This window comes from Aphis gossypii, chromosome 3 (genome assembly GCF_020184175.1).
Source record: "Aphis gossypii isolate Hap1 chromosome 3, ASM2018417v2, whole genome shotgun sequence".
Taxonomy (NCBI): domain Eukaryota; kingdom Metazoa; phylum Arthropoda; class Insecta; order Hemiptera; family Aphididae; genus Aphis; species Aphis gossypii.
The window spans coordinates 41718633-41745202 of record NC_065532.1 but is presented as its reverse complement, the minus strand read 5'-3'; the positions used below and the strand labels follow the sequence as shown (position 1 = coordinate 41745202).

Here is a 26570-nt window from a genome sequence, read left to right as displayed (position 1 = left end):
TATAATTATTACTTTACTCCTTAAAATGTACAGAGTGAACATAACCGACGAGAAAACAATTCTCATATTTTCAGCAATAAAATACAATTTTTACTTACGTAGAAATTAAAAATATTAATAATTGGTTATTTAATACTAAATTCTTGTGTTACAATATTGCATATTGTTTGTGGGGCGAGAGTGTAAACCAGTAGGGGTGGTAGCGTGTAAAGCTAAATAAATGGTAGAATATAAAAGTTGAACAATAATGCGTAGAACTAATATTTTAGAACTATTATTATTATATTGTCAATAATTTATTGATTTATACCTACATAAAAATAACATTATAATAAAATATTACATCAACTTGAGATTTAATAAGAAATTAAGTGGTTCAATCATAGCTAGTTTTTCCCTTCAATATTTTAATTTTATATCAACAGTGCTGTAAGAAACCGTACATTATCTAGATTTTCAAGTAAATGATTAAAATATTGTATAGAAAATAAAAAAATTCAGAATTATAGTATCTAATAACGGTACCGATACTTTTATTTTAACCAAGTGTAAAAATACCGTTTTTAAGTTTCAAAGTATAAAACGTACTTGACAATATATATCCACTTATTAACACTTAGTTTAAAAAATAAAATGTTAATAAGCAGATAAAAAGTTGTGAATTGTGTATTATCTTAAAAAAGTACATAATAATATGTACAATTTATTATGGTGTCATTTATATAATTACCTATATCACCAAATTTAAGTTATATTAGTTGCTCCCTCCAATCCTTCAAGTACAAGTACTTATTCTACAACTACTCATGTTTATGTATAGAAATAAAATGTCTACTACTTCAAAGATAGTTCACCGCTTCATCGGTCGTTATCATCTGAAACGTAATAAACATTATTTCGTTTTTGTTTCGTAAGTATGTATATTTATAAAAAAAATTACTACTACGTTACAATAAATAAATACTAAATACACAAGTATTCTAAATACGTTCCTTCTTGCAATGTTACCCTTTCATCAAAAAAACAATTATCTTTAATTTAAAATTAATTATTAAAATGCTTACCTACTAATTAACCATAGTTTATTCTGAAAATACAATTATTTTTAATTACAAATTTATATAAATACAATATTTTATTTTCTGTGGTCTAACCATGGTTCTTATTAGCTAATATTAAAATTATTAATTACAGGTACCTAATTTAATGTAATATTTTATATTATTTATTTATTTATATATATATCAAAAATAAACGTTTATATTTTTAAAACTGAGTTATAAACCATTGCTCTCATATTCATCAAACATATTCTATCAATATAATTTATTGAAAGTTTATTATTTTGGAAAACTATTATTTTTTTTGCATATATTATATTAGTGTATTTACATCAACATTTACTAGAAAAATATAAAACAAAGTTAGTTATTCTGTATTATCACATTAAATAAATCAATTAATTAATTTTTATTAAATATATAATTATGTTGAACAATTATAATTTATTTAAAATTAATTTTTATGGATGTTGTTTGAAATTTAAGTAATATTGATTTTTAATGTCATCGTTTAAATCATTTATACACACAGTACATGTTATATATTCATTTTATGATATATTTTGTTATATATTTATTCTAATGTACCCCTTAAGCCCTGGTTGTAGGAAACCCGAGCTTTATGGTTGACGTAATTACGATTTATAATTTTAAATTATGTAAATAAATAACCATCGTAAATATACATGGGTACACAATACACATATTAAGTTCGAATGATTTTTTCTAAATAAATTTAACAAATTCAACAAAATATTAAAATAATTCACATTTTATGATACTATTATAAACGCCTGTATGAGTAAATAGATAGAAATATTGTACAAGTGTATAGTTGTTTTTGGATATTACATTTAAAGCTGTTTATACTACTCAATAATTTATGCGAATTGTTGTGAATTAGTTTGCAGTTTGAAAGCTCACCAACAACGTTGCTCCATGTCGGCCGTCTGTTACGAGGGTGGAGTCGGCGGTAGATCCCGAGCTGGGCTTAGGCTCAGTCTGAACAGGAGTATCAGTGAGCCGGGCCCAGCATCACCACAGATTACTGTTACTACACCGACAACCTCAAAACGATTTCGATTGGAATCGATACCTAGTCTACCGGTTAGTTTACCTGCTAGCCCCAATTGCGACGGTACAAATTTAAGCGGTGCTCTAGTACTCAACAAGGTATGCGTATTCGAGTATAATATTCTACACACATATATATAGAAATTTTGTCGGTATAATATAAACCTATTATATTATATTTTATCAAGTATTTATTTGTGCCTACCAATCGCTGATCTATATCCACAGCTATAAACTGACTCACCGAGGAATGACTTAATATACCATATTTATAAATATTATAAAACTTGATACCTATAGGCACCTATACCGTAATATAACGCCTGTATTATGTTATCTCTATGTGTATAATAATGTCAAAAGGTTGAATATATCTGGTCGGGTTATAGATCTGCTTTCTGCTGCAATGTTATACATCAGCAAAATGGCACGTCATTCGTTTTTTTATATTTACTATTACATTTTGTATTATTATAATTATTTATTATCGTAATTTTTATTACTTATACCAAAGTTAATTATTGTATTATTATAATATAGGTAAAACGAATGAGCAGTGATTATTTTAGACAAAAACTGGAACTTTTTGGTCCGGCAGTCTTGGCTATTGATTGTCGGTCTTTTGTGTGCTATAACGTCAGCCATATCAGGGGTGCTGTGAATGTAAATGTCGCTGACCGAATTAACAGACGAAGATTGCAAACGGGAAAAGCAACTTTGGTGGAGTTAGCATCTTCCAGGGACGCCAAAGACGCTCTAAAAAGACGTGGTTACAGAGAAATTGTGGTGTATGATGATTCGACTACAGACTTAGACAGAGTGCCACATAACCATCCTCTGATGCTAATCCTTGCTTCATTAGTAGACGATGAAAGAGAACCATCGTTTCTTATCGGTAAGTCACTAAACTGTAGAGCACGGTTATTACTATACTTTGAGCCTTTAGAACTAATTAGGCTATAGTATATTATATATTTATTTTGAATAATTTAAACTTTCATGCATCTGCGCGTTTACATTGCAATAGTAAAGATTTTATACACTTATTATTCTTAAATTATAAAGTATTCATAAAATTATCTGTTGCAATATACTAAACCGACATGTTAGATAAATACAAATTGCGTAGGTAGGTATAGGTAGTATAAAATATGAAAAGCAAATAAATATATTTAATTTCAATTCTTTACAAGTGGCAATAATTGTCACATTAAATTAAATTATCTTGACATAATATTAATAATAAGTATAATATTGAATTATTATTTATACTTATCAAAAAAAATTGTTTAAGTATAACATTAGATATTGTTATATGAGGATAATATCAGCACATTGTATAAAACATACAAACCTCTTTCCGGCCCACACTCAATATAGGTACATAGACAAAAAGAATTCAGACAAACAATATAATTTTTTATGTTTTTGAATTATCTTAGATTAAAATTACACATTACAAAAATTAAAAAAAAAAAATATTTTTTAGGATGTGTCAAATCGATTTATTGTCTAGATATTGTCCAAAACAATTTAATGTTCATTTAAATTTTCAAAAAAAATAAATATTTTTAATTTTGAATACAAAGCCAAATAATAATAAATCTTAAAGCCGATACGTTAAACGTTAAACCCTTAAAATATTAACTTCTATACATTTTTTAATAGGTAATACTCTTTAGAGATAACTTAAAAAATCATTAAAAATTATTTTATGTGCATGAATTTTATCTATGTTACTCATATATATGAAAATGAAAATAAATATTACTCTGAAATCTACTTTTTATAATATGGTTACTACTTACTATTTATAGCATATTTTAGTACATAGTATTATCATAGATTAAATATACTATAGTATATTTAATCGCTATGGTATTATACACTGTTATTACTTATTAGCAAGCCTATTACTATTATAATCTATTAAAAATGATGCATAACAACTTAGACTGAAACCAAACTTTAGTTTTAGTTTAAATTTTTCATTTTTAATTTCATTGCATTTTCAGAAAACAAAATACTTCGTTCTAAATAAATGATTTTAGTCTACACATAACTAAAAAAAAATGTCTAGTAAAATATTTAAATATGTACATTTTTACAACGTTTTTATTATTATTTAAATAGTTTTCTGAGTAAATTAACATGATAATTTTCTATTTATATGCAGTGGTATGCGGAAAATGGATGTAATATATATAATGATAATTTTAGTATTATTGTATCTGTATGATATTATACTACCATAAAAATAATAATATTAAACCATTATCTAAGTATGAATACATATAATATAGCTAATAAGGTTTGTATAAGCTTTATTAATATATAAGAATATTTAAGTACTTTAGATTTATTAATTTATGATTATGATCTTGGACAAAATATTATTCAATAATTATTCTTATACAATGTGATTCTTTTAACAATTAGTACTTATAATCTCGAGAAGTATAAAATATGTTTTTAAAATACTATTTTAAATAATTTGAATTCATACTACAAATTAATAACCTTTAAAAATATATATAATATATATTTTTACAACATATAATTACAATAAAACACTATGAATTCACTTTGAAAGAATAATCAAAACATGAATTTTGATTAAATATATCGATGTTTCAAATCAAATACGTTTTATATGAGTATTTAAAATTAAAATTTAGATAAAATTTGATATTCACACGTAAATTAACGATTAGTATTAATAGATTTAATATATATTTTTTTTTATTCATTTATTTATTTTGTATAGGCAAATTAATTACAGTTACATAGTTAATTAAATTACATTAATAAAAGCTGTTATGTATACCAAATGAGCTATAAGCTTGTATCTGGTATACGATACCCGCAAACACACAAAATATACAATATTTTTCAAAAGATAGTTACGACACATATAAGACCGTAGCTTTTAAAAATTCTTAATCATCAATAATGGTTATAATATTTTTTATATACGAGATTTAACATAAGATTAAAATTTAGTTACTTTAAGATACATTTACTATACTTTTTTCTATTGTATCTTATATCTATATTTCTTGTTAGTTTTTTTTTACTAGTGTTAAAATATCGTTTTTAAATAAAATCTCATACATTTGGCGTTTGAAGTTTAAATTGTTGACATTAGATTTTTAAACGTAACTATCAATAAATTATAGCCTTTAATAGTGAGGTTTCCTCTCATTTAGTTCATTGGTTGTAATTTAAAAAAATATTAATCGTAAATACTAAACTATTCCACTATTTCTTAAATTAAAATTTGCTTTAGGTACACGGTGTAATTTTCTAAGTGTTTAGATTAATAATACGCTATTTATACGTTTGAACATTTCAAATTTATTCCTTGCAAAATCCAATAAAAATGTTTATACACAGTTAAAAAGCTTACAATTTAACAAATTTTGTCAAAATAAGATATTTTAACGAATAATAACTTAAGTTATTTTTGTCTTACTTAAAATTAACTAATAATCAACTATACTGTATACTATTGACTATTTGACTGTCTGTTGTTCAAAAAAATAAATAACTATGTGCATTTGTTAATATATATATTATAAATATTTATTTTCGTTTCACCAAGTTCTTATAACTATAATCCCCATAACAAGTAAAAAAAATTGTATGTTGTTTTAATAATATTATATCGTATAGACTTTTAATAAACAATATAGTACCTACCAAGTTATTACAAAAGTGTGGAATGAGGACTGAGGAGACTATATACATTATTATTGTTTATTAATTCATTTATTCGTATATTATTACAGAATTTTATCTTTGACCTAATTTCTATCACGTAATAATACAATAATGTATCTCATCGTGTTGCATGATCTTAAATCAATACAATTATTAAAAATTACCGAATTATTATGAGAGCTAATAATGGATAATAATTTAAGCTTTTGAAATATATTGTTTTGTCATAGCTTTATATTCTATTATTATAGTAACATTGAATTAATCAAATTAAAGTAAATTATTACCACAGTTATATATTAAGAAAACCCTTGAATTTTATACAATATTTAAATTTTTAAGCGAGTTATGAGCATGTAAAATATTACAATTTAAAAATTGTTATAGTTTTATTGCTTAAACATTATAATATATATTTTTTTTAAGCATATAAGAAAACGGATAATTTTTTATGTTCAAGTTTGATACTAAGTTAATTCATACTCTATTATTAAAACTATTACTACACAAAATGAGAACTTCTTGAAGACCAATGTGCTTGTTGTTCGTATGTGCCATTTGGAGACAATACAATGCTGGTGTTCGTTCTGTTAAGGGTTGGAGGGAATGGTCATGATGAATACATATTATAACTGCCATTAAATTCGCCATCCCGTGTTCGGTTATCATTCATAGTATTAATTATTAGTTGCCCACTTAATTTAGTTATATATATACATTCTATCAAATTTATTTTTACGAATTATTAAAAAATAATTTTAAATTATAAACATACCTATAAATTGTGTTCTAAAAATTGTCGCATAGAACTACTAACATCATCATCAGTCAACTTTTGAAAATTTTTTGGAATTAAAACAAAATATGACAATAATGATTTGTATAAATTATTTATTTACAACTTACAACTGTGAAATTGAGTTTATTAACAGTATTATCGCATTCACGTTTTATATTTTATTATTTTTTCCTATTAATAAGTGTATTAAGATTTCAATGAAACATCATACAATTATCAGTATAATCGAACATATGATATGTAATAATTATAAGTAAAAAAAAAAATAGTAATAAAATAAAAATATTTAGGTGAAAAACATAGTATGACGTAATTGTTCATTATGCGTTTATACATGAATCAATATGTTGAACTTTATATTCTCGACGAACCCATAATAATATTGAAAACATTATCGATCATTATAGTTATGGTTATTATAGGTAATAATATAAGTATTAATTGCTGTATAATATTATGTAGGGACTTTATTTTGTTGTTTTCTGTTGGCAAAGCTTTAACTAATGTAATCCTAAAACTTATTTACTTACAATAGCGGCTCCTTGTTGGACGTGGACCACCACGTGCTTAGATTTACCTACTTCAAACATTTAAAACACACTGTATTATATTTACTACTTATCATATACGATTGCGCATATTAAATTCGTTGCAAATTTGATTGAAAGACTAACGGGGAATAATCATTTAATAATGAACATCCACTGTCTAGTAAGTATACATGACAAGACCAAATGAAAATATTTATTTTTAGTGCACTTGGTGCCACCTACACCAATTATAATTGTCTACACACTTGAAACCAATATTGACGGTTGAAGAAAAAATGTGTTTTATTTAGAGAAACCATTGGCATAACGAAGTGAAACATCTGCTATCCGGTACGTAGACAAAGATCATCCTTACCAGGTGGAATACATGACGTGATTTGAACATCAGACATTGCGACGCGCGATGCGCATAATATATAATACCATATTCATATTACCATGGTACAAAGAAATTCCGCAGATAATACTCAACAAAGTCCCTGTAAATCCACACCAACTCGTGACTACTGACTAGTATCAGCTGTTTCATAATTTAAAATATTATTTGTGTAATATGTAAATCTGTTCAGTGAGCATAAGAACACGTTTCCGGATGTATTTATATAGGTTTAGTTTCTACTTGCAATTTTTTTTCATCCATATCATTATTGACATAAATACAAAACCATGAAAAGTTACTGAAATTTATTTTCAAAAATTATACTATATACTTATACTATTACAATAACATTGGATAATTTTAATATATTAGGTCATTTTTAACAATGAATAATCCTAAATTATTTTTCCAAAAATTATTAACTATATTACTTTTTTTTTTCTAAACGGTACTGTAATGCCCCATGTTATTTGTATTAGAAACACGAACTACTTAAATATATTAATCTTCGTAATGTTACAGATTTATTTGAAAAAAAAAACTGAGGGGAAATTATATAAAAAGACCTACTCTATAGGGGTAGCTTTCTTTTGCCGTGGGGTTTCCTAGATGAGTGCTCTGTATTTTGTTCTGGAAACAATAAACAATAGTTATCCAACCAGCAACCCTTCTGATTTCTTACAAGTGTTGTGTATGTGTCATCAAGTGTTCACAGAGGGTACACATCGTATTGTTGTTATACTTATGCCACATGTGCATTTAACTATATTTTATGTTGTTTTCGAAAAATGGACGATTGGGTAATTGCAATTTTTATACCCACAATGCGCATTGTTCGGTATCGCCTTAAAAAGCTGAATCATTTAAATATCCTTGAAATAAATAAATTACTCGGTAGCATGAGACGTATAATTACTTTACACCACCTATATACCTATAATTATTAGTCTAAAATAATCTAGACTACGATGACATTATTATTGTTTTATCAAGTTATTATAATACCAATTCTAAACATTTCTAAACGCAATGTACGTGCAACTATAATGCTAATTACAATTTATGACTAGAAAATAAATAAATTTGCTATCAAACATACTATAAAAATGTTAGCAATAACAATATTATGGGAAAAAATAATTCAATTCAAATTGTAATAAATACCGTAATATTAGTGTATTATAATCGAGGGAAAGGGAACGATCTATTATACTATTCAACTATTGTACGAAAAATGTTGTTTCAGATTTATAAATTATTCAAACCATCGGCTTTTATAAAACTTAAAACATCTGGTTTGTTGTACGAGGGTTGTCGCGTTCGTGGTGTGCGTCCCTAATTGAAAAATCCCAATGGATTATATACTCACGTATACAATGATGACTAACGATACAGTATCCCTTTTATTTTCTGCCCTTAACTATATCATGTGGTAACGCCAGTAACTACCGTCCAAATCTATTTCAATAGAGCCAATTAATAACGTTAAACGGGTCAGAATGATTATCATTTAACTATTATTTGTATTTAAGTGAAATAATAACAGGATCAAAACAGTACTGTAAATTATATAGTATACACTTAATAATAAACTATGATAATTAATACATAATATAATAAAGTGAAATAAAATCACGTACAACTGCACTAAAATAAATCTATTTGAATAAATAATTTAATAAATGTTTAGGTACTTACTTGCTTTTATCTAAATGCTTTTTGATTTTGAAACTGAAATTATCTTAATTTTCTTTTCTATAAGGCTTGAGCTGTAGAATTAAAAAAATATATGAAAGTACTCATTATTGTTGAGTATAAATTGAATAACTTGATGATACCTAATACAGTAATAACTATTATATTTGTTAGGTTAACCTAATCTATATCTACTGTTAAATTTCTTATTCATCAAACAATTTTAATGATTTCTTAATACTGCTGATAAGAGCCGAATTATATTCATATTTTTATGTATGAAACTATGAATTCAAAATAAGTAATATTTAAATTAGTTTTTAATACGAAAATTAGAATTGAAAATTTGAATGAACGTTTGATTCAACAGAATCACAGTCGTTCATATTAATTATAATGTCATTAAAACGCAATTCAACTATCTTAGATTTCTATATTTTTTTTATTGCTCAGACTCGGAAGGGTTATCCTAAACACATAATAATGCGTTTGTCGAGTTAATCATTTTAATCGATTCATTAACATGCGTGAGTCATACAGATTTTAAATTTATCGGACTTTTCATATGCTTTGTGAGCGCTCCAAATGCTTTAAGAATATAATACATACCGAACACGCGGTTGACTCATGTTTATTGTAAACGACATAATATAATGTTTTCCAGATTATAGATTGTGAGAAAAAAAGACGTTTTGTGTTTATTCTAATGGTTTTTGCTGAACAAAACGTAGACGTTTTGTTATGCACAGTGACTAAAACAGATTCAACACGAAAGCTATACAGGTATAATATACCTATACGAAAGGTATTATAACGATATGTACGTACCTACGTCGTACGTATATATAGTATGAGGTATAAGAGTTAAAAAATTACCATAACATTATTGAATATAAACATGAAATAAGAAAGCCCGCATTACGTAATATTGTGCTCGTTTCGAAATTCAATATTTCCAACCCCGTTCTATTGTCAAGTGATTTCAAATGATTTCGTTTAACATTTTTTTTTTCGATAAGATCTAATATATAATAATATATTATGTATGCTTTACGTGCGTACAGATTTGACATAGGTCATTTTTGCGTCTAACGTCGCAACAAATACCAATGTCGTTAATGTTTATTATATTGCAGTAAGCACCTATATATATAAAATTAATGACAAACGTTGTGATTCATACGTTATTATCCACATTAAATTATTACCTTAGGATGATTCAGTGTCGCAGAACTATAAAGGAGTGGCGAGACATTGTCTATGAGACAACTGTCTATGTATTAATAGGTTTTTCTGGGAAATGACCACACGACGCCGATATTACTGCACAACGCCGATTATTAAAACGACAGTAATTGTTCGCTCTTTTTCCAGTGCGTTTTATCAGTGGCTACCTATAAATAACAGTTAACGCATAGAATAATTCTAATACTGCAGGTGTTAAGGTGTAGGTATAGGTACTGCAGTTTCCACTTTCCACTCGGTCCAGGCAACAGTAAATTGTAAATAATATTTTGTAAATCACGGTGAGGATTGAGGTGAAAGGCTGTAGTGTTTTCAAACGAGGGTTATTGTATACGTATTATACGTATCTCTGTTCGTTACAAAAGTATCCTTATTATTATTATTATTATTACTATTACGATAGCCGCTTTGCGTCGTGAAAGCGGTTCGAATAAGAACGAACACAATAATAGTCGCAAGTACGGATATTAAATTATATAGATAGTGCGTATGTTATTATATTATTGTACCTCCTGCAGTCGCTTGCGACTGTATTGTTTTAAGTATACGGTATCCGTACGATCGAATGACCGCTGTAACTAGTTCTGCAGTCCGGGAATAAAGCGATGGTCGAATGTATGACTTTTGTAATAAGAAGCTTATATTTTGAGTAGACAAACTAAAAAATGTATATTAACTATAATAGGGTAGGTTGGGTTCGTGTCTGGGGCCCGAAGATCTGTATTTCGGTTGAATGTTGATATAATAATGTGTGTAGTGAATTTCTCAAAATGTGTTGAATAATAAATAAAATAATAGTAATCGTTTTTAGGTATTTTGGTTTATGGTTGGGTACAAAAATTGTGCTATTACTAAAGTCGTAAAAAATGAATTTTAAAGCATATAATATAGATAATAATCGCAGTTCTTAAGTAAAATGAAATAATATATACTTAAATCAATTTTAATTATTTGAGTTATTTATGTTTTACAACCTTATTTATTATGTAAATGAACAACTGACATTATTCGATGGTCAAATATCATATAAAACACAAAAATATTACTTATATAACTTCAAAAATATTAATTTATCCTATAAATACCTACTACATAATATTGTCTATACAAGTAGATAAGCTAAACACAACAAATGATTGTTCACAAATATTATGGACACAATTTTCAGAAATTTGGGTTTGAACGTTCTTAAATAGTTTTACCTAATGCCTATTGCATGAAAAATAAAATACTTCAAACCACATCTTACAACTTTAAAAACTAATCATTTTTGTTAAGATTCTAATTAATACATTTTCAAAATTCAAATATTTTTTTGGAGTAGCAAAAGTAGCCCTTGATATGTGATACCTATTTGTCGTAACGTTAAGTCGTGTCAATTATTAGGCAAATAATTCCATTTTTTTCTTAAAAAAAAAAACCTGCAAACATAACAGGGTATTAAATTTAGAGTATGCAAATTACATGAAACTTTTTGATCTATAAGATATTATTTTTCTAGAGAATGTGAAAAGTTCAAAGTAAAAAGTACGTTGCGAGAAAAAATATTTCTAGTTAAATAATAGAACAACTTAAGAGTAATATTTAGATTAAAGTATAAGCTGCAATTGAAATATAATTTATATTGTATAATATTAATATAATCTTTTTTATATAATAATTTTTAGTAATTATTTTACCTAAAAATTGGCATAATATAATTTTAGGTTGACGATATAAGAGTAAGGGGATATAATTAGGGTATATGGATATATTCTTTTTAAAATCAAGTTAAGCATATAATCACGTATAGTCTATTCCTAACATTTCCAAAACAGTCATTCATGTAAATACTTCAAAAAATATGTCAATAACACTCATTTGTTTTTATTAGATGACATCATTTTTTTTCACGCGAATATGCATAATTGTTTTATTATTATATTTACCTATATTATATATGTAATCATTATCTAAATATAACGAATTATATATTTAATACGTGAAAAATAAATTTGTACTCAAATGGTTGCACATGTGTAAATAATAGTGATCGCTTAGAGATTTATGATTTTTGACATCTATGAATTATGTGCGTGTATAATTATTTTGGTAATTCGGTAACGAAATTGTCAAAATACTCTTAGTTATACTTATATCTATCCGCGATTTTCTCTATACATTTAGTATACTGATAAAAGATACACGCTTATGCACACAATGACGATCGTGGTAAATAATGAAATGCAATAACGGTGTAAAAATAGTGAACATGATATCATGCTGGAAATATTACGTCATGGATCATGGGGGAACTTCTTTACAAATTTTGTACGCGTATACAAAACATAATACAATACTCTGGCAAGACAAAAAATAACGAACCTTTTTTCAATTTTACGTTCGTCGCAGTAGTTTTGCATAGGATAAATCAGATTAGAACATTTTTTTTTATTGCTATCATTCGTGTAATTTACTTGTATGTGACGTAAATCACACTCATAGATCGTTGATGATATTTTTCTATTCTGTTTCGCCGACACTATATTTAGTTCAAATCAAATAGGTAAATATATGATGTGTACACTGTAATCATTCTACATTTAGTTTTGACGTAGTACCTCCTATTATATATATATACTATATAGGTATATAATATATATATGCTATTTTTGTCGATTTCTGATTTCTTCCTGTAATACGTCAAACATTATTGTTCGTTCTATCAACTATCAAGTTAACTTTTTATTCTCGGCTTTACTTATTATTATACCGATCTTCGAGATATCGATAATGCCACATTTTTACGAATACCTACGTATTTATATTTTTATATATTATACATAGTTTTACTCGGAAACATATAATAGTCGAATCGTGATTTTTAACATAATATTATATCGAATAAACTAGGAATATTTGTCTTCCATTGCCTAATAACACTAAGTAAATATTTTTATTAAAAATTAAAATCGAGTATAATTAATATAGTTATAATTAAAAATTATATACGCAAAACACTAAAAGACTTATAATGTATACTAATGTTATTATGAAATTAAAAATCAACTGTAACAAACCGTTCACTTCAAGTATTAAACTCGAAAATAAGACATTATACATCTTTAATGGACAACTTAGTATGTACAATAAACATTTACAGTAATATAATAATTATACAATACATTATAACTATGGAAAATTATTTTCTCATCATAATCGATATCAAATTATCAATTATCTTCGTCGATTTTTAGTTTTTGAAGTCAAACAATAAACTATTGTAAATATAATATCATGCGGTGACATCGTGTCCAAGAGAAAACTAAAAATTGAAGTGCATACGATTAGTCGATGAGTTGATGTTTTGAAGTAGCTTTGACGATTTAAGTTTAGTATTTGTTTTTTCGATTGGTTAGATTAACGGCAATTAAGGATAACCAATGATTTTTATTAGGGCTAGGATTTATATGTATTGTATAAATTAGTAAAGTATATGTATTTAATTTCATTAAGATATGCTAAAATATGCAAAAAAAATTATAATAAAATATAGGTAGGTAATTTCAATTTACCGATATTTAAATTTTTTTAAATGAAATTGAAATTATGACCGTAATATGATATAACATTTAGAATTGTGCACTAATTTTGTTTAAATATACAATAAAGCATGTATTTGTTGAACTTGTATTTTAAATATGTAACGGCATGCTATATTATGCAATCATATGAATTATACTTAAAGCATATAAATTTAAAAAATAAGCCATACGTATCGATATGAGGTGATTCTTTAACATTATTATTACTAAATTTATAAAATAATATATCAATGCATACAAATTTTAGTGATAATTATTATTTTTATTTTTATACGCGATGAATTTAAGAACAGTATCTATTAAGACATTCGTCTTAGATTTATTTGAAGTCGATGTCTGTACGCAGCCTCCGTTTTCCAATAGATAATTTCTCACAAATAAGAATGTTTAAGCATACGACGTTATAATCTAAAAATCAGTTATCCTACGCGAACGAAGGAAATAATATCCTATAGGCTATAGGTTATGTTCGGTTATATACGACATAGGTATACTAGATCGGATCTATGATAATATAGTCTAGGTATCAACAATATTGCTCAACGCCGAAGTGTAGCGCGTGTAAACGTCTGAAATATAAATGTGTATTTAAATTAGAAGGTATAATAAATTATAATAATGTATTACAAAATATTTTATCATAATTTTATGTAAAATACAATGTTATATAACAACAATATATTATTATACATTTATCCGCAGCAAATTTGGTTTAGGTAATACTAACAATATTACACGAGTTGCCGCACCCAACTTCAATAATTTTCACACGTTCGATCTACTTCACCATATAAATATATATAATACAACAATATTATTACTGTAGATATCTGAATTTTCTGTTGGTTTGTTAGATATACAATGTGCTCTTAAAATAGTTTGATACTATACGCATAATCATCATTTAACATAAGCAGTATGTGTGCATAATATAAGTTATCCGCGCAAAGTCTCTCGTTCTACAGTTTACTAATTATTATTGAACTGCAATCGAAAGTTTTTGAGATAACATAATATTTAAACCGTAAGTAATAAGTAATAACTAATGACTATATTATAATATCTGTGTCATAAAATTATAATGTCCTCGTCATATTTTCCTCGAGCTCGGCCCTCCTAAACATAAATGCTCGCCAAGTCGCCAACTGTTTTCCCGATAATCTGCTTGTACGGGCACATGATACATATTAGGTAGGATACCCCGCACTATATCACAACACTAGTACTTACATAGCTAATATTTTGAGTACATTCATTTTCGTTGTTCTTCCGATATGATTGGTCATTCAGATCCAACGAGGAAGAAACGAGGAAACGCGTGTGTATATCATATTATAAAGGTCTCGCAGCATATCAAGGCCAAACAATTTTGTCATTCTATCGTATAACCGGTTTTTCGATCGTTATTATATTATACGCGAGATGTGATTTAGCGATGCATATTAGCGTTTACTCAGCCGACGATAATTAATAATTATTTTGCTCGGGAGAAATATTTTCACATCATAGACGAAACGGAGAAAAAACATCGTAAATGCGACTCGCGAGTACTTTTTTTTCTTCATTTGAAAATTCTTGTAATATTATAAGTATAGGTATATATGCGCGCGTGTGCGTGTGTGTATTTCTATACTAAATAAGTACGTCTCAATGTCTCATTTATATGATTTAGTCGAATGACTCATACTTAATGTACCTAATAATATATAAATTGATTGTGTATAGTAAATGACAAATATTATAATTGAACTCAGATCTGATTAAATTGTCAATAATATATAGATAAAAATACAATATTTGTTTAATGACATCGTCTCATTACTATATAATATTATCTAAATATCTGAAATATATTATTATTAATACTTAATAATTTTGAATTCGTCATTTTAAGCATTATTGTGTTTATTACGTATAATTTGTATTTATAACTGGTTCATTGAAATTTAAACAATCGTATCGTATAATCGTTTAATAGTATTTAATTTTTTCAATAATATCTATTCAAATCATTTACGTATATGAATATATTATAAATTATAATTTAAGTACGACGAATATTTAAAACGAGCGAAAATTGTATTTGAAAAAAAAAACAATTACGTCAAATGCGATGGCGTTATATAGTGCAGATGAACCCAATACCGCAGCGTTTTAAATATACGATGTCGTCATTAGTAGGGTTTAACGCGTATAGTATAGAGGATATTATATTATTTTGTAACAATATAATATATTATACGAAAATACTATACCAATTTATTTTTATTTATCGTTAAGTAGTTTCATATATCAAAAAACGTCAGTTGTTAAGTACCCGTATTCGTGTATATGTATACAATATATTTTATAGGCCCATTAAATATCCGACGAGTAATATATAAATCGTTGTTACATATATATGTATATATTTTTCGATTACAGTATTAAACTTTGTTCAGAACAAATAAATAATATCGTTTTACCAGCATTTATATCTCGTATAGGTACTTTTCTCGTGCCACGCCGACTAATGTTGTTGACGGTTCGATTAAAAATCAGAATATCAATCCATTCGTAGGTTTTATTGTTAATTATTATTCGTATTTCGCGAGATAAACGATCAAATTTCGGTAAGTGAAACAGACTATATAGTATCGTATACACTGCACTTAGGCTAACACAACTGGTAATAAATTGAAGGGTGGCGATCTGTTTCACAAATATAATAATATTAAATTATGATATGACGCGGCAGCAACGTTTGACAATCATTACGAACAAAATTTGATTTCACACTCCGTCGGTCTGTCAAATAGGGTGGAAAAATCGAAAAATCGTTTCCGGTTTTTGGCACGCATTCGTAACGGTACACTAACATAATGTCCAATGAATAAAAATGTATTTTATACCTAAAAATAAATTATAAGTTAATATTATCATAGCGTACTCATATAATATACAATAATATTTGTTATTAATTATTTGCATCATAGGGCGTTATGAATTTGGAATTAAAATAAGTTAAAATAGTTAAATATAGTTAACACATTACACAGTGGACATAACGCAAACATTTAAATATTATAATATGATTGTAATAGGTACTCGTAGTACGTAATGTGTCCCATATACTACTGTCTAGACTATCATACAACTAAACGATTAAAAATTAAATGGAAAGTAAATTAAATACATTCTCAAATCATCAATATACTTTGGACTATTGAAACTTTAAAATAACGTTGAACATTTCTTTTTCTACTTAAAATATTTCTTAAAAAAAAAATTCGACGGTAAAAAAGAACATTATTGTTGAATAGTGAATTGCAAAATTCGAGCAAATCCTTAAAAAGCTTACCCGAGTTTAGAATTACTGATGACAAGGTTTACCTTAAAAATCAACGCGCTCTTTATAAAATATTGGATAAGTAGTAGACTTGGTTTTAACGAACGATTATTTTTACTATTCGGACGATGCGTTATATTATGTGAATGATTGGTTTTATGATGGACATTTTTTCCAAGTCCTAAGTATATTCTATAATTATAATAATCACGTTATAGGTAGGTAGTAGGTACTTAAGAGTATAACATACTTATTTGTTACCACTATGTACGGCTTATTATTAATTAACAATAATGACTAAACAACAAATAATTGTGTGTAGGTAATTTATAATGAAAAAAAAAAAAAAATATTAATTTTAAGTACTTTTTTTTTTCCATTTATTGGGATATTTTTACCGTTTACCCTATGCCACGTACTAATATCGTAAGACTATGGTCATCGTATAGTATATAATATTATATACATATTACACACCAAGCTCCTCGTTTCTCCGACACCCGCCGCGGAATCGCAACGATTTTCAGTAATAGGCATATAGGTGTATTGCGATATTGACGACAACAATAACAGTGAATTGCAAAAACGATCTTTATTTATTTATTTTTTTTTTTTTTACGAAATGATGAGTGTACCCTATGTTCGCGGCGGTGATACATCGTGCGCAATTCGCAATACGCAGTAATGTTATATTATTTAATTATTTTAATTACGTCGGTCGAGACGCGAAAAATATATCGGCGACGGCCGCGGCGGCGCTTGTTTACGAAAAGCGTAATGATAATAATAATAATAATAATAGTATAATACGCGCGCGCGCGGGGGATGTCATGTGTACGCTCTACTCATTCACGGCGGCGGCGGCGTTGGCGGGACCGAGGGGAGGGCGAGCCGAAGGGGGAGGAGACAAGGTCGGATGACTAATGCGCGGCGCGAGAGAGGTTACGATATTATATTATACCAGCCGGTTTGTCCGCCGCGCAGTTGTAGTACCGATGTGTTTATGCGTTACCCCTCTCTGGCCCCTCACCGCGCCACCGTCCGCCCCTCCCGGCCCGTGCGCCTTCCGTGTTCCAGAGGACCGCGTGCGACCGCGCTCGCAGATTCGAACGTCGCCAGTCGCCGTCATTCGACTAGTAGTCGTGTAACGTGTCGCACGCAGCAGCTGATCGTAACCGTTTACCGCGTATCCGAAGTATTAAAAAATGTGTGTAGTGGTACAAAATAACATGTCGTATTGTGCGTAGCCTACCGCGGGCAAACGTTTTCCCTCTTCGTTCCCGAACTCTTTCCGGTGGATTCGCACAGTTTAATAATATTATAATAATATAAGACGTTGTTATAGTAGTATTCATCAGTGATAAATATATATATGTATATGTATATTTAATAATACTATAATATAATATTATAATATTAACGTACAGTACGCTTTTCGAGTTTATAAACTATCAACAGTCGTATTTTTTATTGAATACCGTGTTTCGTGTCTCGACCGACGATTTACAATACGAAAATCATATACATTTAATAATAACATTAGTTGAATATACATACTTGTGTTCGCGTTTCCGATTGTTGTTATATCGTATACAACCTACTTTTACGGAAAAACGCGAAGATGACCGCAGCAATAGGACACAAGAAACTCACGCTTAAGCTCAAGCTTTCCCTAGACGCTTGTCCCACTTGGAGCAGAATCCGTTCAGGTACGCAAATAACCATCGACGGATGGACGACGATCGTTTCGAACCCTCCCCCCCACACTAATGTTATATGCTAGTAATCGTGATCTTATCACGATATTACATTCTATTACAATATATATGTATATTATTATTATTTAATCAACCTGCCTAACGCGTACGCATAAATCTATTTGATTTGTTTTATTTTACTGGTATTTTATGGAGATATAATATACCAACGATGGTTAGAAATCATGTACGATATTACAAAACGAAAATATATTTAGAACTGTTTACACACTCGCACACACGGTTTACACACTTCACATGTGGGATAATTTAAATAATCAAAAAGAAAGTTACAATAAGCCAATAGCCTTATAATAAGTGTAATAAGTTTAGTCATAGTTCCAATAATACTCGTATCTCGCTAAAAATAATGCACAGATAATAATACTCTGTTTTAGGTAAGGTATATTGTAATTAATGTACACACACATATATATATAACAAAGCTGATTCACGCTTTTACTTATTAATACCAATACGCGTATTTAATTTTACTCTCTTGACTTATCAAATTACTATTTCCTTGTTTACCTAAACGAAATATAACTCGAAAACCGAGACTGTTTACTTTAACTCAGCATAAACATATTTTAACAACTTGATTGTTTTTAAAACTTTTATTCCGTGTTTGTAAATAAAGCAATTCTAAGTTATTATCACGTGTACAAACATTTCGATTTTGTTTATAGAACACATAATAATTATCATCTAGATCAATGATATTCGTATGTATCAGTCAATTATTTTAGGATTTGGCTATACATTTAGTAATGTGTCTATTGATAGATACTGATCAATCACAAATGATACGTATCACGTATAGCACTGTAGTGTGGTACCTGCCTACAATAATGCTATGATAGTCGATCCGTGTTAACCTAATAGAAATATTATCTTCTCGTCTTATTATAATTTTATCTTCTCCCATTCGCCCTCAATAGTTCCACCGATTGTGGTATAAGCGTCAGATGGTCTTTTTAACACGGTTATTTTTAATTTTTCGTTTAGGTGGCCACAAAGAATTCCATTCCCGGCATAAGGACATGTGCGAGAACTCCCTGTTGCCGGCGCCGCTGAGCGCCAGCTGCCCTCCAGATGTGGACCGCGAGTCTATGGACACCCACCCTCTGACCAAGGTGCTGCCGTTCTTGTACCTCGGTAACAGCAAGGATGCTGACGACCGGGATGGCATGACCGCCATCGGGGTGACGCGTGTGTTGAACGTGACTACAAGCCAACAGTCACCATCCCCGACTATGGACCACCGCGCTTCAGGCGTCGTGTATAAGCGGCTTTCCGTCTTAGATAACGGGCATGCCAACCTCAAACAGTACTTCGAGGAAGCTTTCGAATTTATCGGTAAGTCACTGTTTAGTGTTTACCATATAATATTCTGCGCTCTATACCCAAAAACCATCATATCTGGTTCATATTATTATTATTATTATGGGCTAAACAATGATCAATGTATAGGTAGATCACTAAATTATTTTTTTCGCCGTGTATTAAACCGCTGCAGGATACTGCCGTTTGTGACACGTAATTGCGCATCAAACGAATATGTATACATTGTACGTAGTGTTCGTTATTGTTATTAAACGGTAGTAGTGTATATAGATTAGGTAGTCATGCTCATAGGGGGTCGCTTTTTCTCCCGCGAAAAAAGGGCGGGAAAACAGAAGCCGTTTCCCCTATATTTCCATGGACCCGTGAGTCATGTCAAAGTACGGTGGCAGCTGTATAGTACAAGAACTACTCTATGATAGTACACGTATAGGTGACGTCATCGCCCGCGTTTGACCGAGTTTTATTGTTTGTATTGTTTTCAACGACAGCCGCGGTGGTGGTTCCCTCTATATGTATCGTGTTGTCAACGACGTCGTCCGCGGACACCCGTCCGGAAACACGGCACCCACCCCCGCCCTTCCTATTCCTATTTTGACAAAACAATAACATCAGTCCGACCGGTATTTAAAACCCGCACTTGGAAACTATTAACGGCAAACACAATTACGTGTATTATTAGGTGTATCGTGGGGTGCGCCCAGAATCCCTTTTTCATATAAGTGGAACCTCCGACGACCGACACACGTCGGCGATGTTTATATTGTTTTTACGCGAGACCGGGGAAATGTTAGTGCGAGCGGATTTCTAGACGAGCGCACCGGTGCGGTTGTGTTTAGCCATTTATAGCTCATCGGCGCACGACCTCTCGCGTGAGTCACACCGTGTTATTATATATATATATTTATACATGAATATACGACGTATCCGCCGTATACGCGGCGGAGCTGTTCACACCGATACCACTGCTGTTATGATATTTATTCGAGTTGCACGCGCTCGTAAAATATATTTTCGTACGTCTCGTGAAGTTGTAAACGTCCAGACTATAGATAGACGTTATTCGTTTCGTTTTGGTCATTGTTTTTTGCAGTGTGAATCATATACATTTATGTATATAATATATAAATATATTAAGTTATTCCCAATTACCCGTCATCGATGCACCACTTTCCCCTATCCCCAAAAAACTATTACTGCTAATGACTCATATATGTTCTTGGACGTAATGTAATTGCCCCGTGATTGTCACCCCTTTCCGCGGCGCACACGCGGCGAGAACCCCTATATGATATTCGTGAGGGTACTAGACCCGTTGATGTCACAATAGATGACGTCACGGAAGCTCTCCTGTTGCCCTCTTATACACTCATAATATACAGCTGTATAGAACAGTAGCTATATAGTCCTGCAGAACTATTAATTTCAATAAAACCGTGGGATCCTGTGGTGGCGGTGACTTGAGCGTGGAAATTCAAAATTAGATCGTTCGCTTATGCGACCTATACGATTATGACACTATAAGCGAAGTGTCGTGCGACGGGTAGGGTGGTTGTGTCGGTGTGTTATGTTAGTTATAACGTATGTATAACTCGAAATAGACTAGTGCGTTTAGAAGTGCGTCTAGAGCCAAAATTAAAACCGTCAGTTTGGACGCACACCGAGATTTGATTTAACGCTGGACGTCTACCAGATCTCTGACCGCGGTTGTACTTTTATAGCCAAATTCGGGTGCCGCTCGCGACTTGTTTATTTCTGGCTCGGTTGTCTGCTAAAATTAACCTCAAAACACACGGTATAACGCCATTTATCGACGGCGATGAGTCATGTCTCGGCAGAGATGGACGTGGTGTAGTTTGTGTACAAATGATGGCTACTGCCGTGTGTAAAAAATATTGATAATATCTGCCAATATTGATTTGTCGGGATTAAACGTACAAAACGACCACGCGCCAACGTTATATAAATAATATGTTTGATCGACAGTAAACCGATATACACAATAAATAGCATAAATCACGCACCGGTAATACCTCGCCCAAGTTCCACTACCATATCTGCCCTTCGCCTCCACCGCCACCATCATCACCACCACCACCACCACCACCACTGACCGTTATAGAATCGCGTGCCATTACTGTTATCATTATATTGTACTGATCGCGATCTCTTTCGTTGGTTTTCACAGAAGGCGCTCGGAAGTCCGGCGGAAGCGTTCTGATACACTGCCAGGCCGGCATATCCCGGTCGCCGACCATAGCCATCGCGTACGTGATGCGCCACCGGAACACGTCCATGGTGGACGCGTACAAGATGGTCAAAGCCGCCCGGCCGATCATATCGCCTAACCTCAATTTCATGGGCCAGCTGTTGGAGCTCGAGCAGAGCTTGCAGCAGTACGAACAGCAACACCAGCAGCAGCAACAGCAACAACAACAACAGCAACAGCAGCAGCAGCAGCAACAACAACAGCCACCGCGTTGCGGACAGTCTTGGGTCGCCGCCCAGTCCGCCGCAGACGAACTGTCGCCAGGGTTTAGCACATAAAAAAACAAAAAGGCCGCCGCGCCCGACGACTGAGTGCACTCACACACGTGCTCTCGTTTGCGGCTTTTCGTGTGTGCGCGTGCTTGCGCGCGTGCGCAGGACAGAGACAAGGTACCATGTCCCCGCTTCGGGCATGCTAAGATAATATTATAATATTGGTATATGTATAATATATATATACGTATTAAGTATCTGTATAACATTTTTGTTTGTGTCAATTGCGTTCGAGATATTCCAACCTATATAATGTGTTCCTAATAATTAGTTTTTCCATTCTCGCGCAAATGTATATTTTAAAAAATAAATATATATATATATATATTAAATGAATAATTAAAACGAAATGATAGTAATAATATAAAAGTACCTATATCTATATGTGTATATATATATAAACTTGCGTACGTATCCGTTTAAGAATGTGAAAGTATATATATATATATATGTATGTGTGTTTGTATATTATAACGTATGTGCCTATTATTATTATCATTATCATCATCATCATTATTATTATTATTATATATTGTTGTTTTGTAATGTTATGAATAAGAAAATTAAAAAAAAAAAAAAAACTGTGCCCGTGTGAATTCGCGATAGGTACATCGAACGTATATTATTATTGTCGTACGGCGATTTATTCGCAGCTACATAATACATGGTATATAAAAACTTTTAGACACGATGTGATGACACCGCTGCATCATATATACTGGTGCAGACTTGACACGATTCGAGAAAAACGAGCATTATCTAGTCTTGCAAATTTTGTACATAAGATATAATATGATATAATATACGTATTATTACTCGCTGAGACTACTACTATTTTTTTTTTTTTAAATGTACACCATTATTATTATTATTATTATATATAGATATATATATATAATATATATATTATGTATGAAATATGTAAAAAAAAAATTGATGTAAAAATTATGTTTTTTTTTTAAACAAAAATTAAAGGCTGTGTTTGTAGATATTATCATAGAATATATTGTAATTGATGATGATCATGTACCCCCCCCCCACATATTTTTTAAAATTGAGTCAATATTATATATGTAGCATATTATGATGATTTGTATTTTATATTTGACCGTCTAAATACAAAACAAAATCGTTGAAAAAATAACATAACGTGTTGCATTATTGTTGTTGAATATTATTATTGAACTACGTTGGAAATTATTGCTTATTTTTTATCGCGACTGCGCCGATGTCGTACCTCTGCCGTAATAATAAACGCGTCTACGCAATACGCGCGGCGCGACACCGCGAACAACAGGCACGCGCTAACTGCGCATGAATCACACGATCACTCCGTAGACAGTGAATCATATATTGTGTGTGCATCACATTATAATTAATTATGTTATAACAATTATAGGTGTGCGTAATGGGGCGCCTTAAACTGCGTGTGTGTGTATGAACGATTACGAGTATAGTGATTTCAATATCGGTATTATGTATAGATATGTACGTATAATGTTTTCAGCGGCGTGTCTAGGATTTTTTTATGAACCGTTGAGGGAGGGGAGAAATATAAAATAGTAAATATTCGGTAGTAAACAAGTCATTATTCATGATGTTTAGTTTTACTTTTTTACACGTCTTTCATAATGATTATATAGTTTTCAAAAAGAGCTATATGTTATACCTATATTACACTTATTGGTATCAATATATGTTGGTGCGAAAGATTTTAATTTACGATTAATTTTTTTTCTCGGTCCAGTAATCGCAGTAGACGCTGGAACTTTTACGGCAAAAATATGTTCAATAGATTTCAGTTCGGTGATTTTTTTCAGCTTGTCGAGGAAGGGCTGTTTATACACTATTCTCTATAGTTCATTTCTGTAGAATTAAGAATTTTAAAGTTTTTGAATGAACTTTTTTAAATTTGAATACACGCGGTACATAAATAATTGGGGGGGGACATGAATCCCTCGTTCCTTCCCAGTTCCCTCACACATGGTCATAGCACCGTGTATTCGTTATATTTAATTCGTTCGCCTATCGTTTTCGGTAGAGTCGTGATGTACGGGGTACGATTTACATGCGATACAACAATAAACGTCGAGAGTCCCTACAATACACTCCACTAGCGAAGAATGTGATATAGGGACAACTATATTAAAGCGTCCCCGAGTTTTAAAACGCATGAGCAGTTTCAGACAACCTTAATAAGGTTTTTAAATTTTAAATGAAAATGTGATAATAGCATGACACACTGGTGCTTCGAACATTTTTTGTTTCGGTTCGGAAGATATTGTTTTTTTCATAATAATTCACTATATAATACGTTAACATTATATAATCTATGTAATATTAGTCTAGATTGGAATACATAAAGCGTCAATACAAAAGTATAGCAACGGTTCCCAATCTTTTTAGTTGTGCGGACCACCAATTTTGTAAAAAAAATCGTGAGGCCCACATATATTCGTATTCATATGCATATAATATATATTTATATATAATATTTAATATTATATGGTTCACTACGGCCCACGGGTTGGGAACCGCTGCAATATAGTATTCATACATATATATATTGTAGATCATCTACAACCATACTAAGTATACATGATTATATAATTTATTTATTTATTTATTATGAAAATTATAAACTAATTATTTTGTATAATATTTTTTCATTTCACAATTTACAAAATACTAATACAATTTAATGACTATTAGGCATTAAACTCGTGTTAGAGAATATATAGTTGGTATGTAAAACATATTAATGCGTACATAGTTTTTTTAAATACAATTTAAATAGACAATTACAAGTATTATGACGTATAGGATAATCACATGAGCATAATATGAAAAAAATAATTGTGAAAATAACCAATTATATGCAATTTTTTAACATAACAATAACAATGAGTATTTTTATATTTCGAACTGTTTCGTTTAAACTTATTCTGTCTGTTGTTAACTAAACACCTTTAGGACAGTTAAAATGCTTTGATTTTTAAATATGTACGAGGTTTATATCTAATTCTAAATTTTACTTAGTTGGTACCTAAACAGTGGGAGATCAAAAATCAAAAATATCAATATTTACGTGTGTAGCGTTCTCATAATTTTCAAAATAATCGGAAAAAACAAAAAAATATAAAAAAAAAACAGAATACTTTACAGTATTCGAAGAATTTTTTTTTTTTGTGAATTGGCGTTTTCAATTTTTTTATTCATTTTTTCTATTGATGTCAATAAAAAAATTTTCGCTGGGCGGTATTAAATTAATGGTAGTTATTAATTAAATGCACTATCAAAAATATGTATAGAAGTCACGACATTTTTTTATAAACATTTAAAGTCAGTATTTTGACGTTATTCTGGGATTCGTTGCTATGTTTTCGGCAAAAAATAATTCATTACTATCGCATTACTTTAACAGTGAAATAAATTGCTTTAATAGCAATACGTGTTTATAATATCACAAAACATACTTAGAATATATAC

The 26570-nt window shown here is 30.0% G+C and overlaps 1 protein-coding gene across 3 annotated transcripts in view; it reads left to right on the top strand.

Annotated features, from left to right (window-relative positions):
- LOC114126148 (dual specificity protein phosphatase 10-like) overlaps positions 1-24230 on the top strand; it is a 36771-nt gene extending 12541 nt beyond the window's left edge. For all 3 annotated transcript variants that reach the window (XM_027990031.2, XM_027990033.2, XM_027990035.2), the window contains 4 exons: positions 1966-2234; positions 2676-3030; positions 20205-20555; positions 22729-24230. In XM_027990031.2, the coding sequence (XP_027845832.1) occupies positions 1966-2234; positions 2676-3030; positions 20205-20555; positions 22729-23087 (1334 nt within the window). In that variant the 3' untranslated portion in view covers positions 23088-24230. The remainder of the gene's footprint in view (positions 1-1965; positions 2235-2675; positions 3031-20204; positions 20556-22728) is intronic.
- The last annotated feature ends 2340 nt before the right edge of the window (positions 24231-26570 follow it).